Source organism: Stenella coeruleoalba, assembly GCF_951394435.1.
Source record: "Stenella coeruleoalba genome assembly, chromosome: 5".
Lineage (NCBI taxonomy): Eukaryota > Metazoa > Chordata > Mammalia > Artiodactyla > Delphinidae > Stenella > Stenella coeruleoalba.
The window spans coordinates 1,307,818-1,323,494 of NC_137150.1; the positions used below are offsets into that span (position 1 = coordinate 1,307,818).

General features: G+C 38.9%; 1 protein-coding gene across 15 annotated transcripts in view; it reads right to left on the reverse strand.

Annotated features, from left to right (window-relative positions):
- LOC307186445 (uncharacterized protein) overlaps positions 1 to 15,677 on the reverse strand; it is a 439,601-nt gene that overhangs the window by 355,254 nt on the left and 68,670 nt on the right. For 9 of the 15 annotated variants that reach the window (XR_013828326.1, XR_013828327.1, XR_013828328.1 and 6 more), the window contains exons 3-5: positions 9,301 to 9,459; positions 2,861 to 2,969; positions 2,372 to 2,429 (exon numbers count right to left, since the gene is read on the reverse strand). Coding sequence is in view for 1 of the 15 variants with exons in the window: in XM_079921494.1 (XP_079777620.1) it covers positions 2,861 to 2,915 (55 nt within the window). In the remaining 14 variants the exon portion in view is untranslated. The remainder of the gene's footprint in view (positions 1 to 2,371; positions 2,430 to 2,860; positions 2,970 to 9,300; positions 9,460 to 15,677) is intronic. The other 6 variants (XR_013828323.1, XR_013828324.1, XR_013828325.1 and 3 more) reach the window with 2 other exon arrangements.

Here is a 15,677-nt window from a genome sequence, read left to right on the forward strand (position 1 = left end):
GGTACTAAAAGGACAAATTTCTGCCCCTCCACACACCCAACATACAGCAGTTGAACAAAAGCGAGACAATCGTAATAAACATTTCATTCAGAAATGAACCCTTTTTTCTTTTAGAAAGGGGAAAAGTGGGAGCACATGGCATTCTCCAGTCCATTGCAATCCGGAAATCCAACTGGGAAGGTGTGAGGGGTCAAGACCCTAGGGTGGGGAATATTCCTTCATCTGCCTCTGATTCCATAACCTCTGGGTTGCTCACCTGTCCACCATTCTCCATGGAGCTTGGCTCAACCCTCTAGAAGGGCCATCCTTTCCAATTAAACTTCTTTATTGTATCTGAAGAGGGCTTTGAAACAACAATTGCGGCCAAAGGATCAAGAGATTTGGGCAGTGAGCCAAATGGGTTATTAAACCTCTACCAAGTAGACATAAATACAGTTTAGTCAAATATCTTTGAGTGGATCCATTTGGCCAGAGTCAAAGTTTGTGCAGGGTAATGGTAGCAAAAGAAGGGTGTATGGAATCCTTCAATATGTCTCCCAACATCGAGAGAATAAAGTCCTCTGAGCCTAATAGCCAAGACCCTTCATAGTCCAGCACCAACCTGACTCTCCAGTCTTATTTCCCTTAATTTATTTTCATAGATTCTATAGATGAGTCAAAATAAATAACCTGGTAAATTTTTCAGAATCAATATGCTATTAAGAATGTCATCTCCAAGTTATGTGTGTATATTTCTTATTGAAACCTTAGTAACAATGCTAAATAATGAAGTGTCTTTAGAACATTTCTGTATTCTGAGCATTTCTGCATGTAAATGACACGAGGGTCTGAAAAAAGGATGTGGAGGGGTTTCTGCTCCAGACTAAGCAGGTAAAGTTCCATGGTCAGAGTATTTGGGAAGGATGCACTGTTTCTTTAGCAATGGTTCTCAAAAGAGCGTGATTTGCGCCCTTGGAGATGTTTATTAATTCCTTGAGACATTTTCTGTTATCACAAATCGGGGGCTTGGGCCAAAACATGGAAACAATCTAAATGTCCATCAACAGAGGAGTGGATACAGAAGATGTGGTACATTGTATACAATGGAATATTACTCAGCCATAAAAAAGAATGAGATAATGCCATTTGCAGCAACATGGATGGACCTAGAGATTATCATGCTAAGTGAAGTCAGTCAGAGAAAGACAAATACCGTATGTTATCACTTATATGTGGAATCTAAAATATGACACAAAAATCTACAAAACAGAAACAGACTCACAGGCATAGAGAACAGACTTGTGGTTGCCAAGGGGAGTGGGAGAGGGATGGAGTGGGAGTTTGGGGTTGGTAGATGCAAACTATTACACGTAGAATGGATAAACAACAAGGTCCTACTGTATAGCACAGGGAACTATGTCCAATCTCCTGGGATAAACCATAATGGAAAAGAATATTTTTTAAAAAAGAACATCTCTGTGTGTAAAACTGAGCCACTTTGCTGTACAGCAGAGATTGGCACAACATTGTAAATCAACTAAACTTCAATTAAAAAATAAAATCAGCGGCTTGGTGGGGTAGTAGGGAACAGGGGCTATTCACCTAATGGGTAGAGGCCAGAGATGCTGCTAAACCCACCGTGTTCCAGTAAAGAATTGTCTGGCCCCAAATGTCAATAGTGCCACCGGTGATAAATCTTGCACTACAGTTTGATCTACAAGCCCAAGAACTGGTCCAAAAGAAAGATGGAGGGACTTCCCTGGTGGCACAGTGGTTAAGAATCCGCCTGCCAATTCAGGGGACACGGGTTTGAGCCCTGGTCCGGGAAGATCCCACATGCCGCGGAGCAACTAAGCCTGTGTGCCACAACTACTCAGCTTGCGCGCTAGAGCCCGCGAGCCACAACTACTGAGCCCGCGTGCCACAACTACTGAAGCCTGCGCACCTAGAGCCCGTGCTCTGCAACAAGAGAAGCCACTGCAATGAGAAGCCCGCGCACCACAACAAAGAGTAGCCCCCGCTGGCCGCAACTAGAGAAAGCCCGCGTGCAGCAATGAAGACCCAACGCAGCCAAAATAAATAAATAAATAAATTTTTAAAAAGAAAAGAAAAAAGAAAGATGGAGAGAGAGAGTTAGGAGAAAACCCAGCTCTCATCACCAGAGTGGAGGGGGTGTGCTATTGGCAGACAGCCCAAAATATACCAAGCAGGGCTGCACCTGCCTCTGTTTCTTCAGCCCCCCACATTCTACCCACACTCCTCCCCATGTGTCCTCATAGGCTCTCCGGATCCTGAAGGGAGTGGTGCATGGCCGCCAGATGGCCTTGCCTCTCACCCTCTGCTTATCCACTCGCTCTGCGCTCACTGACTCAACACAAATCAGCTGAATTACCATTGCTGTTTTCAGCAGCTTGAGGGCAGATAATCCTTGATGGAGCAGGGCATCCTTACTACAAAAAGAAAAAAAATGAAAAAAAAAGAAAGAAGGAAAGAAAACACTTGAAAAAGCTCCAAACTTGAAGTCCTTGGCGGTGGGTGTTTCCGTTGCCTGTCAGGGAGCCTGGACTTGGCCCGCAGGCGAAATGCAGCCGAGTGTGCCATGAAAATAACTAGGTCAGTTTTCAGCTTCTTCTTGCAAGGCTTTTTCCTCCTCCTCTCCCCTCCCTGCTGCGCCCTCAGCTGGTCTGGGCCGGCCACCTTGATTTCCAAGAATTGGCTTTCTCAGCCTACGTCTCACAGTCCAAAGGCCCCTGGGATTGAACAAATTGCCCACCCACTTTGAAACAAAGAATGCAGTCCTGCTCCTTTGATTTGGCATCTGGAATGGGTGACACCTACAGTGTACAAGCACTGGACCACCTGGCAGAGAATGACATTTTACCTGATGCCTGCTGGCATTCTGGGTTTCGTCCACTGGCTCCATCAGAACGTGTCATTGGACCCCGGGAAGTGCTAAGTTTCACGCTGTAGCCAGGGACATGGTTTTAGGCCTGTGTCAAGTGGGAAAGATGTGATTTATTAGGTTTGGGGAAAAATCAAACAATAAAACCAAAAGTATACCCAAAGTATCAGGTTTAAGGAATCCAAAAGCCCTAGGGAAAAAACAGATGTCAGGAAAGATTCTTTTCAATAAAATCATCTCAGAACATGGCAGCTTTTAGATAAGAACATGGTATGAATAAAGACACCTACTATAGAAATTCTCATAGTTCTTCCACTACTTGTTTACACTTATCTTTCTTCCTTTAAACACCGATCTGTCCAAGAGATGGAGCTTATTTCATTCATCTTACACACTCACAATGCAGCAAAATGCCTCACACCTGTTAGGTGCTTAATGTATTGATTGGTTCCTCAACCTTTTCTTGCACACTTTTTTCCAAGATGACCCTCAAACATTCGCCCAAAGACACACGTCTCCCATTCCCTGACCCCATGACCTTAGCTACTTCTTAACATCCAGTGCATGTTACTAGTTAGCTCTTCCCCACCTGGATACTATCTCTTCGTTATCAGCTGACTACCACTCAGACAATCAGTTGGCTAGTATTACAAACTATGTGGGATTTGTGTCCTAATGAATGAAAAAAAAAAAACACATTACTTTTTGAAGCCAGTATCTATGCTTATGGTCTTACTTATTGGTTGACATTGCAAGTTGCTGAATTCAACTCTTTCTACCATCGTGTTCTACATATTACAGATGCTTAAAAATACTTGTTGGACAAATCCTGGCTTCCCCCCACCATCATCACAGAAGGGAGTAGTTAATTAAGTGTATATTCATGTTCTATTTACACATCAAACTAGCACATGATGATTCCCATGCAAATTCTTCCCGAGGAGAAAAATAAGGGAAAATGGCGATAAATCATATTTTAAAAAATCATAACTGCACCATCTACAACAACCTCTAAAAAAATGGATGTTTCTGGACTATAGTAAAATAAACATTTGCTCCTAATTGAAGGGCTTAGGTATAAATTTCTTACATTAAGAAAAAAAAATCCTAACTTGACATGCAATCTGTCAGGGATGTGTTCTTGGGTAAATAAGGTTTCAGAGATTTTTGTTAGAAAAGAAAGATTGGCAAAGACTTATGGAGGTTATTTCAAAGGCCTAGAAGCTGAAAGGATGGCATCGAATCAAGACAGCAAGGCACCCCGGGGGCTGAACCATTAAGGAAAGTGATGGAGCCTGGACTGAGCTGAGTAGGGAGAGAGAAAAAAGGCAGAGTCAGAGACAAGGAAGCCAGGGCACCATGAGTGACATCTACCAAGTGGGAACACTGGTGAGTGGTCCCCATAGTCATCCCACAAACACGGGGGCATTGTCACCAGCTTCTGCTTTCCGCTCTTCTATTAATTAGGACATGCATCTCCCTTTGTTTGCTCCAAAAACATCTGGCACAAACTCAAGCTGTAATAGAGTAGAATATGATCATGACTTAGACAACAAACCTTTTTGTGTAAACCTGAAGTTCTCAGAGTGTAAGCAATTAGAAAATTGCTACTAGTAACTCACAGTGAAAGCTTTCAGACCTAAGTTTTAAAAGATATGTGATTGTAATGAGAAAAATTATAGAAATGACAACAACATCATTTTCTTCACTTTATCTAATGGACATTTTTTAATGACTATATGGTGCTAAGTAATAACAAAGGGAAATGGAACCAGTGATCAACTAACTTATTGATTTGTATCTTACACAATGTCCAAATGATTACTGTCTTCAATTTTGCCATTTGTAGCAGGTATCTCTGGAGGAAACTAGGTGCCAGCCATGTCTGGATGCTTTATGAGAGTAATTGATCTTCCTGGGAGAAATATTACCTTCTCTACTTTACAGCTGAAGAAAGGAAGATTCCGAGAAATTAAGAAGTTTCTCAAAATATGTGGCAGCACCAGGATTTGAACTCTGATTCTTCTAATTCCAATCTCCCGTGTCTAATACTAAGTCACTAGGTCCCAGACTTTGAAATTCCACAGAGCAATAAATTTTCAAAAACATTTTGAAGGTCAACATAAGATTGCCAACTCTTTATTTTTCTAGGTAAGGACATTAAACACACACACACACACACACACACACACACACACACACACACACACACACCTGTCACCATCATTTCATAAAAGAACATTTTAACACCAAAAGAGTGAATAAACTCAGCTTTATAAATAACACATTATATTTCCTTACTATTATTACATTGCTTCAAGTGGGTAAATTTTAATCAGATGGTGAAAACTTCAGCTCAGCTCTGAACTTCCAAGGACCTTCATTTGGGAACTACTGCAGAAAATCAGGAAACCTCTTCAGGCAACAAAGTCCATCTGCCTGGAATTGGATTGGATCCTAAAACCTACTGGGGCCCACTTTGTTGACTTCCAGCCACCTACATGGATCAAGGTATTCAGGAGAATGTGGGAAAATGTAAATGTATGGAGGAGAACATATAGATAACTTCAACATGTATAGGATACTTAGAGCCACTTTCAAGAGCAGATAATGCATTTGTTTGCCACTGTTCTCTACAAACTGTTACTCTTCTGAAAGACATTTCTGTATTGTAAGTAAACATTCCTGAAGCTAGGGATGAATTAAGAAGCTCCTATGCCTTGCTTGGATTTAGGTATATACATTAAACTATGTAAATTTTGCACAAATTTTGCACTAATTGAAAAGGCACATAATTTAGTAAACAACCCATATGGACAGATCTGAGTTCTCTGCCTGGTTCTTTCACTCACTCACCATGACTTCCAGCAAACCACTAAATGTTTCTTGGCCTCACTTTCTCACCAGGAAAAGGAGGGACTAAGAATATTGTTCCCCAAGCTTTCCTTCAGTTCCACGAAACTCCACTTGCCAACATCTGAGATAAGGGCTTGTTTATGAAGGATTATTTTATTCCTATTGCTTTAACTTTTCACTTTCCAATTATATTATCATTTTCTGAGTACCATACAAAAGTTGGAAAAATAGACACAAAGCATGAAGAAGAAAAAACAAATAATAATCCTACCACTCAGAAACAACAATGCTAACAATATGGTTAATATTTTCCAAGTAAATTTTCACAAATTTATAAAATTTTGCATACAAAATTTTGTATCTGTTTTCTCTTGATATTATATAAAGAACTTTCCCAATTTAATTGAACAGTTGATTATAAGCAAACATTTAAAATCACTTAAACATTATTTTCCCAATGTAATCAAACATTTAGTGTTCTATACACTAATAATGAACTATCAGAAAAGAAAGTAAAAATACAATCCTGTTTAAAATTGCATCAGAAAGAATAAAATAGCTAAGAATAAACTTAACCAAGAAGGTGAAAGATTTATCTCTGAAAACTATTGATATAAAACATTGATGAAGGAAATTGGAGATGATACCAAAAAATGGAAAGACATCTCATGCTCTTGGATTGGAAGAATTAATATTTTTAAAATGGTCATAAGTACCCAAAGCAATCTACAGATTTAATGCAATCCCTATCAAAACACACGTGACATTTTTCACAGAACTAGAACAAATAATCCTAAAATCCATATGGAACCACAAAGACCCCAAATTGCCACAGCAATCTTGAGGAAAAAAAAAGAACAAGCTGGAGGTATCACCAGACTTCAGACTCTACTACAAAGCTACAGTAATGAAAATAGCATGGTATTCACACACACACACACACACAAGACATAGATCAATGGAACAGAATACAGAGGCCAGAAATAAACCCATGTACCATGGTCAAGTAATGTATAACAAATGAGGCAAGAATATACAATGGAGAAAAGACAGTCTCTTCAATAAGTGGTGCTGGGAAAACTGGGCACCTACATGTAAAAGAATGAAATTAGAACATTTCCTCACACCATATATGAAAATAAATTCAAAAGGGATTAAAGTCCTAAATGAAAGACCTGAAATCATAAAACTTCTAGAACAGAAACACTCTTTGACAGAAGTCACAGCAGTTTTTCTGGATCTGTCTCCTAAGACAAGAGAAATAAAAGCAAAAATAAACAAATGTGACCTATTTAAACTTAAAAGCTTTTTTACAGCAAAGGAAACCATCAGCAAAACAAAAAGACAACCTATGGAATGGTAGAAAATATTTGCAAATGATGCAATCGACGAAGGGTTAATATCCAAAATATACAAACAGCTTATACAACTCAATATCAAAAAAAAATCAAAAAGAAATGGGCAGAAGACCTGAATAGACATTTTTTCAAAGAAGATATACAGATGGCTAACAGGTATGTGAAAAGATGCTCATCACCTCTACTTATTAGATAATTGCAAATCAAAACAACGAGTGAGACATCACCTCACACCTGTAGAACGGCTGTCATGAAAGTCTAACAAAAAACAAATATTGGAGAGGGTGTGGAGAAATGGAACCCTTGTACACTGTTGGTGGGAATATAAATTAGTGCAGCCACTATGGAGAACAGTATGGAAGTTCCTCAAAAAACTAAAAATAGAGTTGCCATATGACCCAGCAATTCCACTCCTGGGTATACATCAGGAAAAAATGAAAACACTAATTCAAAAAGAGACATGCACCCCAATGTTCATAGCAGCACTATTTATAATAGCCAAGATATGGAAGCAACCTAAATGCCCATCGACAGATGAATGGATAAAGAAGATGTAATATATATACAATGGAATATTACTCAGCAACATGGATGGACCTAGAGAATATTATGCTTAGTGAACTAAGTAAGAGAAAGACAAATACTGTATGATATCACTTATAGAGGAATCTAAAAAATAATACAAATAAATGTATATGCAAAACAGAAACTGACTCACAGATATAGAAAACAAACTAGTGGTTACCAAACTGGAGGGGCAAAATAGGGGTCTGGGACCATATGAACTACTATGTATAAAATAGATAAGTAATAAGGATACATTTTATAGCCCAGGGAATTATAGCCATTATCTTGTAATAACTTTTAATGGAGTATAACCTGTAAAAATATTGACTCACTATGCTGTACACCTGAAAGTAACATAATAGTGTAAATCAACTATACTTCAATTTAAAAAAACAATTTTTACCAGTGTAGTCAAACATTTGTTGAAACATACCTTTTATAATACATTATCTTTTTATTGATTTTAAAGTAATATGTTTATTATAGAATACTTGGAAACTATCAGAAAAACATAAAGAAGAAAATGTTGTATTTCCTAAGGGTTAATTCCTGTTAATACTTGGATGTAAATATTCCAGATGTATATTATAAAGTTTTACCGTACTAACTGTCTCGCATGATGTAATGGCTGTGCAGTCTTTGATCATAGGAATCTACCAAATGTATTTATGAAATCCTTTACTGTTGTTCCATGTTTAGGTTTTAAATCCAGTCTAATATTTTAAAATGTTACTACTGCAAGAGAGAAGAGATATGGGAACATATGTGTATGTATAACTGATTCACTTTGTTACAAAGCAGAAACTAACACACCATTGTAAAGCAATTATACTCCAATAAAGGTGTTTAAAAAATGTTACTACTGCTCTTTCACTAATAATGCTGGTTGTATTAATGTACATTTTAACGTTTCAGATTTAAAGCTACTAGTTTGCTATAATAATTAGAACAAATATAACTGAGCTATCTGTGCCAGGAGTTGTCCCAAGTATTTTACACGTATTATTTCTTTTAATCCTCATGACAATGTTATGTGGGAGGTACTATTTTATCCCCATTTTACAGATGAGTGAACCAAAGCTTGGTGAGCTCAGTGACTTGCCTCAAGTTTGGTAAGTAAGACTGGTAAGTAACAGAGCCAGGAACGAAACCTATTAGACATCAGAATCCAGGTTCTGAACCTGGAGACTTCCATTTCCTCAGTATGCCAGACAGTGAATAATATCTATTAACTTGTTTATATAAAGTCTCAGTCTTCTGAAACTCTGAGAAGTAGGTCTTACTACCCTCATTTAGCAGGTTAGAAAACCTAAGCTTAATGGAGTGAAGTAACGATGCTAAGAAACTGAAACCAGCAAGTGATAGAAAAGGATGGAGTCCCATGCTAATGATTCATGTTTTTTAACCATTTCACAAAGATTTTAATACACTTTATTTATTAGTTTAACTGATACATTTGGTTTATTTTGTTGATATGTTTTTCGCTTAATTTTTTAAGCTTTGTCGTTTCCTTTTTCTTTTTATATTTTCTTTTTATATTTTACTTTTTTTATGTTTTCCGTTTTATATTTTGTTTACTTTCCTATACTCTAGTGTATCAAAGGCATATGTCCTATTTTTAATTTTGTTAATAGTTACCTTAAATTTTCCAAAATCATCCTTGGATTTACATTCAAAAAGAATATCTTTTTGGAATTCCCTGGTGGACCAGCGTTTAGGATTCCACACTCTCACTGCCAATGGACTGGGTTCAATGCCTGGTCAGGGAACTAAGATCCCACAAGCTGCGCGGCACAGCTGAAAAAAAAAAAAAAAGAATGTCTTTTTGAAGTTAGTCAGAAAGAGAAAGACAAATAGCATATGCTATCACTTATATGTGGAATCTAAACTATGACACAGATGAACTTACCTACATAACAGAAACAGACACAGAGACATAGAAAACAGACTGGTGGTTGCCAAGGGGAAGGGGGGTGGGAGACGGATGGATGGGGAGTTTGGGATTAGCAGAGGCAATTATATAGAGAATGGATAAACAACAAGGTCCTACTCTATAGCACAGGGAACTATATTCAGTATCCTGTGATAAACCATAGTGGAAAAGAATATGAAAAAGAATATATATACGTTTAACTGAGTCACTTCGCTGTACAGCAGAAATTAACACATTGTATTTCAACTATACTGCAATCAAAATATATAAAAAACAAAGCAAAACAAACAAACAAAAAAGAAGATGTTTTTAATTTCCTCTTGCACAGGGCATGGGGGTTCTCTTTACCCCCACCTGCTCCTTCAGCACTGCTTCTCAATCATTACTGTAATCTACTAATAAACTCTAAGCTATCTTGTTATTATACTATCATTTATTAACCTGTGATTAAATGTATTACTTATTCATAATAGATATATAAAATAGTAAGTTTGTTAACACTAAAGTCTTGTTTTTGCCCTACACATTTTTCAAAAAGCTAACTTAACACAAGTATTCCGTCACGTGGAAGATTTACGGTAGTTTGTTGGATGGGTCTTGTTAAGCTAGTTGCAGCTAAACTGCAGTCCTTTACACAGAATCCTTATCCCCGAGCTCCAAGCTCTATCTTCCAAGCAGTCACACTGCAGCTCCAGTCATGGGGCCGTCTAACGTTTATCCCCTGGTGGATTTCTTTCCTCACTGGCTAGATGCTTATCAGATTGTTTTCCCTTGTCATTTAGTTCAGTATTTTTATCTGGATAATTTGAATATGGCTCTCTTTTCAATTATTTCTCCAGGATCATAGTGGACTCTTTCAATATTCGTAAACTAGCCTTTTAATCTCATTTATTACATTTATGTTTATTTTTTTGTTCCAATATTCCTCTCACGAACACAGCCATTTGCTGAGTCTTTATTCTGTCTTTCTTACATTATCTTCTCTCTCATCATTTTAATCAAATTTATCTTTTATTTCTACATTCTGGGAGAGTGTGTCTTCATTGATTTGATTTCCTGTAATGCTAAATTGTCACTTTTTTGCCTTCAATATAGACTTTATTTCTACTATTTAACATTTAATGTACTCGCAATTCTTTTTAATATTATCTATCTCTACTTCCATTCAACCCCTTGTCTTTTCATCAGAGCATTTATAAATTTTGGCTGCCATTCCATAGGGGCTACGCCTCCTTTCATCCTAGTGAGGGTATCTGTCCCTTTATAGTTTATTCTACAACTACAGTAGGTCATTTTTAGAGATGTGGTTTTCTTCAAAGTCTTCGAGTCTGTTCTCTTCCCTTAATCTCTGTCGCTTTTCCATTAGCTCCATGTGGGTTGTGGGTTTGATTTTTGCTCTCTCTTCATCCTTGGTGAGGAAATATTGCTCCCCCATGACCACTGAAGTAGCCATCAAATTCCAGTCCAAGTGCAAGTACCACTTACAGACTGCACTGCCAAGACCTTTCACCTTCCTGCTGTCAGACCACATCTCCCAGGATGCCCTTGGCCACTACCAAATACCTTGAACTTCTTTGCCATTAGTTTCTAAGAGTGGCTGCCTCTGACCTTTCAAATAAAGTTGATGAGGGAAGGGGGAGGGGCTCTGAAATTTTAGCTGCCCAGTTATGTGCAGGTGATCCTGGGCCTTCACCCTGAGTGTTTAATTCAGTAGCTCTGAGATGAGACATGAGAATTTGCATTTCTAACAAGTTTCCAAGTAATGCTGATGCTACAGGCCTGAGGACCCTACACTGAGATCCACAGCAGTAGAGGGATGTATGTCCTTTTCTCTGATTAGTAAGATGCCTATGAGTCAAAGCAGACAGTAGTGAGGGGAGTGGGCCTTTTTTTTCCACTTGGGTTCTACACCATGAAGCCAAACCTGGTTGGAAGAGATTAAAACTTCCAGCATCCATTTTTCTGGTGGTTTTGGTTTCTGGGAGAGGTCATTATAGATATTTTAGTGAGAAAAGATGTTTTAAGGGCCACTAGTCAGATACATTTTTAAACCAGAAGTTGGTAAATGTCATTTGTTAAAACAACATACTATTCCTTAGGAAGGATGGTCCATAATAGCTTCATCATTCTCTGAATGTTTAACTCTCAGGCTATTATCAATTTTTCAGTATTAGTAGGTAAAGTTACATGGAACACCTTTATAAATGAAGTCATTAATGCATTTTAGAATATTTCCCTTGATAACTTATGAAAAGAATGATTAACCCCTTTCGTGGCTCCAAATACAAATTGCCAAATTCTTTCCTCAAAAGTGCGTTGTAGCAATAAATACTGGGTATTCTCACAGGGGGAAAACCCACCATTTTGTTAATCTAATATACAAAAAGGAGGAGTATCTCATTATTGCTTTAGTTTGCTTTTCTTCGTTTAATTTTATTTTATTTTTTGGCAAGGAATGTATCTACCCACACCCTCCATATGCAAAACTTTCCCGGGACCAGGCACACACCAAAACCAGCCTAACAAAAGGGGTCTTTGGTAACGAAATTTTCATAGGGAAAAAAAAGGCCAGAACCTCCTTCATCATAATAATGTGCAGAAGAGACACTGGCCGTAAGCTAATTCTGGCATGTGGGAGGCCTTTCTTATACGCCATCGTACTACTTATGAACTATACATAACAGCATCGGGAAACCTTAAAAACAGAATAAAGAGTGAGAGAAGCCAGATACAAATATGATTTCAATTATATGAAGTTCAAAAACAGGCAAAATTCGTCTACAATGTGAGCAGTCGGGACAGTGCTTCTCCTGGAGTAAGCGTTTGGGCAATGTCCAATTTCTTGACATGAAGTGGTTGGATTAATGGACTAATTTTGTAATAAATAAGCTGTTTACTAATGATTACTATACTTTATTATACACATATTATTCTGTAATAAAAAGTTTTTTAAGTAAACTGAAGTTTAGGACAATTGTATTCCATAACTGTGAATTATAAAAAGCTAATTTATTTATAGTCAAGAGGGCAGGAAGGGCTTCCCTGGTGGCGCAGTGGTTGACAGTCTGCCTGCCAATGCAGGGGACATGGGTTCGTGCCCCGGTGCGGGAAGATCCCACCGCGGCTGGGCCCATGAGCCATGGCCACTGAGCCTGCGCATCCAGAGCCTGTGCTCTGCAACGGAAGAGGCCACAACAGTGAGAGGCCCGTGTACCGCAAAAAAAAAAAAAGGAGTCATGCACCCCAGCGTTCATAGCAGCACTATCTACAATAGACAGGACATGGAAGCAACTTAAATGTCCATCAACAGATGAATGGATAAAGAAGATGTGGTATATATATATATACAATGAAGTATTATTCATCCACGAAAAAAGAATGAAATAATGTCATTTGCAGCAACATGGATGGACCTAGAGATGATCATACTAAGCGAAGTAAGTCAGACAGAGAAAGACAAACATCATGTGATATCACTAATATGTAGAATCTAAAATATGACACAAATGAACTTATTTACAAAACAGAAACAGAATCACAGACACAGAAAACAAACTTATGGTTACCAAAGGGGAAAGATAGTGGGGAGGGATAAATTAGGAGTTTGGACAGAAACAGACGCACAGGCTTAGAGAACAAACTTATGGTCACCAGGGGGGAAGGGTAGAGGGAGGGAAAGAGTGAGTTTGGGATTGACATGTACACCTGCTATGTATAAAATAGATAACCAACAAGGACCTACTGTATAGCACAGGGAACTCTGCTCAATATTCTGTAATAACCTAAATGCGAAATAAATTTGAAAAAGAATAGATGTACGTATATGTATAACTGAATCAATTTTGCTGTACACCTGCAACTAACACAGCATTATAAATCAAGTTTATGCCAATATAAAATAAAAATTAAATTTTCAAAAGAAAAGTAAAGAAAAGAAATGGCACTCTGGCCATTTGAGATGAACACCATGCCAGGGGCTGCTCAGGGTCTGGAAGCAACAGATCTTTCCTGAGGAGGTGTTATCTGTCTCTGGATACAAATACAGCCTCCAAAAGGCACCCCTTACATCGCTTCACCCTCTCCACCTAGATGATAAGCATAATCTAGCACACCTCAGCAGAAATAAGCCAACAGGAGATGGCATTCAGCAAGAAGGTGGGGGAGGGCTTCCCTGGTGGCGCAGTGGTTGAGAGTCCGCCTGCCGATGCAGGGGACGCGGGCTGGTGCCCCGGTCCCGGAGGATCCCACATGCCGCGGAGCGGCTGGGCCCATGAGCCAGAGCCGCTGCGTCCGCAGCCTCTGCTCCACAGCGGGAGAGGCCACAACAGTAAGAGGCCCGCGTACCGCAAAAAAAAAAAAGAAGGTTGGGGAGAGGGCTCCTGGTTCTACCCAGTCGGGGCACCAGACTTTTGATGTAATAATCACTGGGCAATGCGTCCATATGCCTCTATCTGGAAAGAGTCTTCAACATGGACTTCTAAGTAAAGTTTTAGTGTTAGCAATTTGTCAGGACTGATTTTTCTTTGATTCTCTAGGCCTAAAATGTGCACCTCTGTGTTGATTTACGTCATAAATGAATAGCAAGAATTTTATTGCAGCATTGGTACAAGCCAGACTCTGCTCATTGAAGCCAAGGAATCTGATGGGCAAAGTTCCCAAACTTTATCTCGGCACAGCTGACCAGCCAAACAGTAGGCAACTCTGTGGTAATCTGAACATTTTTGTTTTTGAAAGTTTATTATTCACAACAGCGTTTATCTAGCTTTTAATCTCTTGAATCTCAGATATCTTTTTTTAAGTAAGGAATATTTCGCAGTCCTGTTAAAAAATGGGAACGCTAGTCACTTTAGATCAAAAAAATATTAATTTCCATTAGTCATACTTTTCTGAAGGAAAAACATATAAATGCTGAACGGTCTTTAAATATCTGGAGACCACTTCTGCTTGAGTTTATCAAATTTTATGCTGAGTATTTTGAGTTTGGCTAGTGATGAGAAAGTGCCTCTTTCAGATAAAGCCAAGAAAATCTGGGTGCTGTCACCCAATAAAGGAAAACACTTCCTCCAAACTTTTCAAATAAGAGAGGGCCTTGGTTATAGCTTTCACTTTCTGTGGTGAGAAAATAATTTGCTAAATAAGAGAAGAAATATCAAGAAAGAAATTACTACATGAAATGTGTTTAGGGAGGTTCCTGGTGGTCAGTGGTTAGAATTCGGCATTTTCACTGCCGTGACCCGGGTTCAATCCCTGGTTGGTGAACTAAGATCCCGCCAGCCATCCTGCAGGCCAAAAAAAAAAAAAAAAAAAAAAAGGTTTAAAGAAATGTGTTTAAACTGTTTTTTGAGTCAGTGTTAAAGACATTTTGGTGTCACGTATGGGCCAATGAGCACAACATTAAACGCTGAGTGAACAAGATCTAAACGATGCATTTCCATATCTTACGTATGCCTTTCAGTTGTGTGGAAGCAAAGATGACTTTGTGAAAAGTAATTCATTAAAGCCACACCATTTAAAGTGATACATAAGATATAGCCTGTTTCCAATAAACTTTTCATAGACCTTGGCCATCCAACAACAGTGCCCCAAGACTAGCTCAGTCTTCCTCTGATCTGTCCTGTGTGCCCATCTTTCACAATACCCCAGGACACACAGACAAGTCCTAGGAAAAGAGAGTGGAAGCCTAGATTTTGACCTCCTCAGCTGGATTAGTAGTTGATGACATTCCAAGAGCTTTGTACTATGAAAACCACTAAATAATGTGAGTCCTGAAAGATGTGCCTGTCATTGGGATCAGGTAACAACATTGAAAAAACATCCTTGCAGGGCTTCCCTGGTGGCGCAGTGGTTAAGAATCTGCCTGCCAATGCAGGGGACACGGGTTCCAGCCCTGGTCTGGGAAGGTCCCACATGCCGATGAGCAATTAAGCACGTGCACCACAACTACTGAGCCTGCGCTCTAGAGCCCGTGAGCCACAGCTACTGAGCCTGCGTGCCACAACTACTGAAGCCCGCACACCTAGAGCCCATGATCCGCAACAAGAGAAGCCACCGCAATGAGAAGCCCACACACCGCAACGAAGAG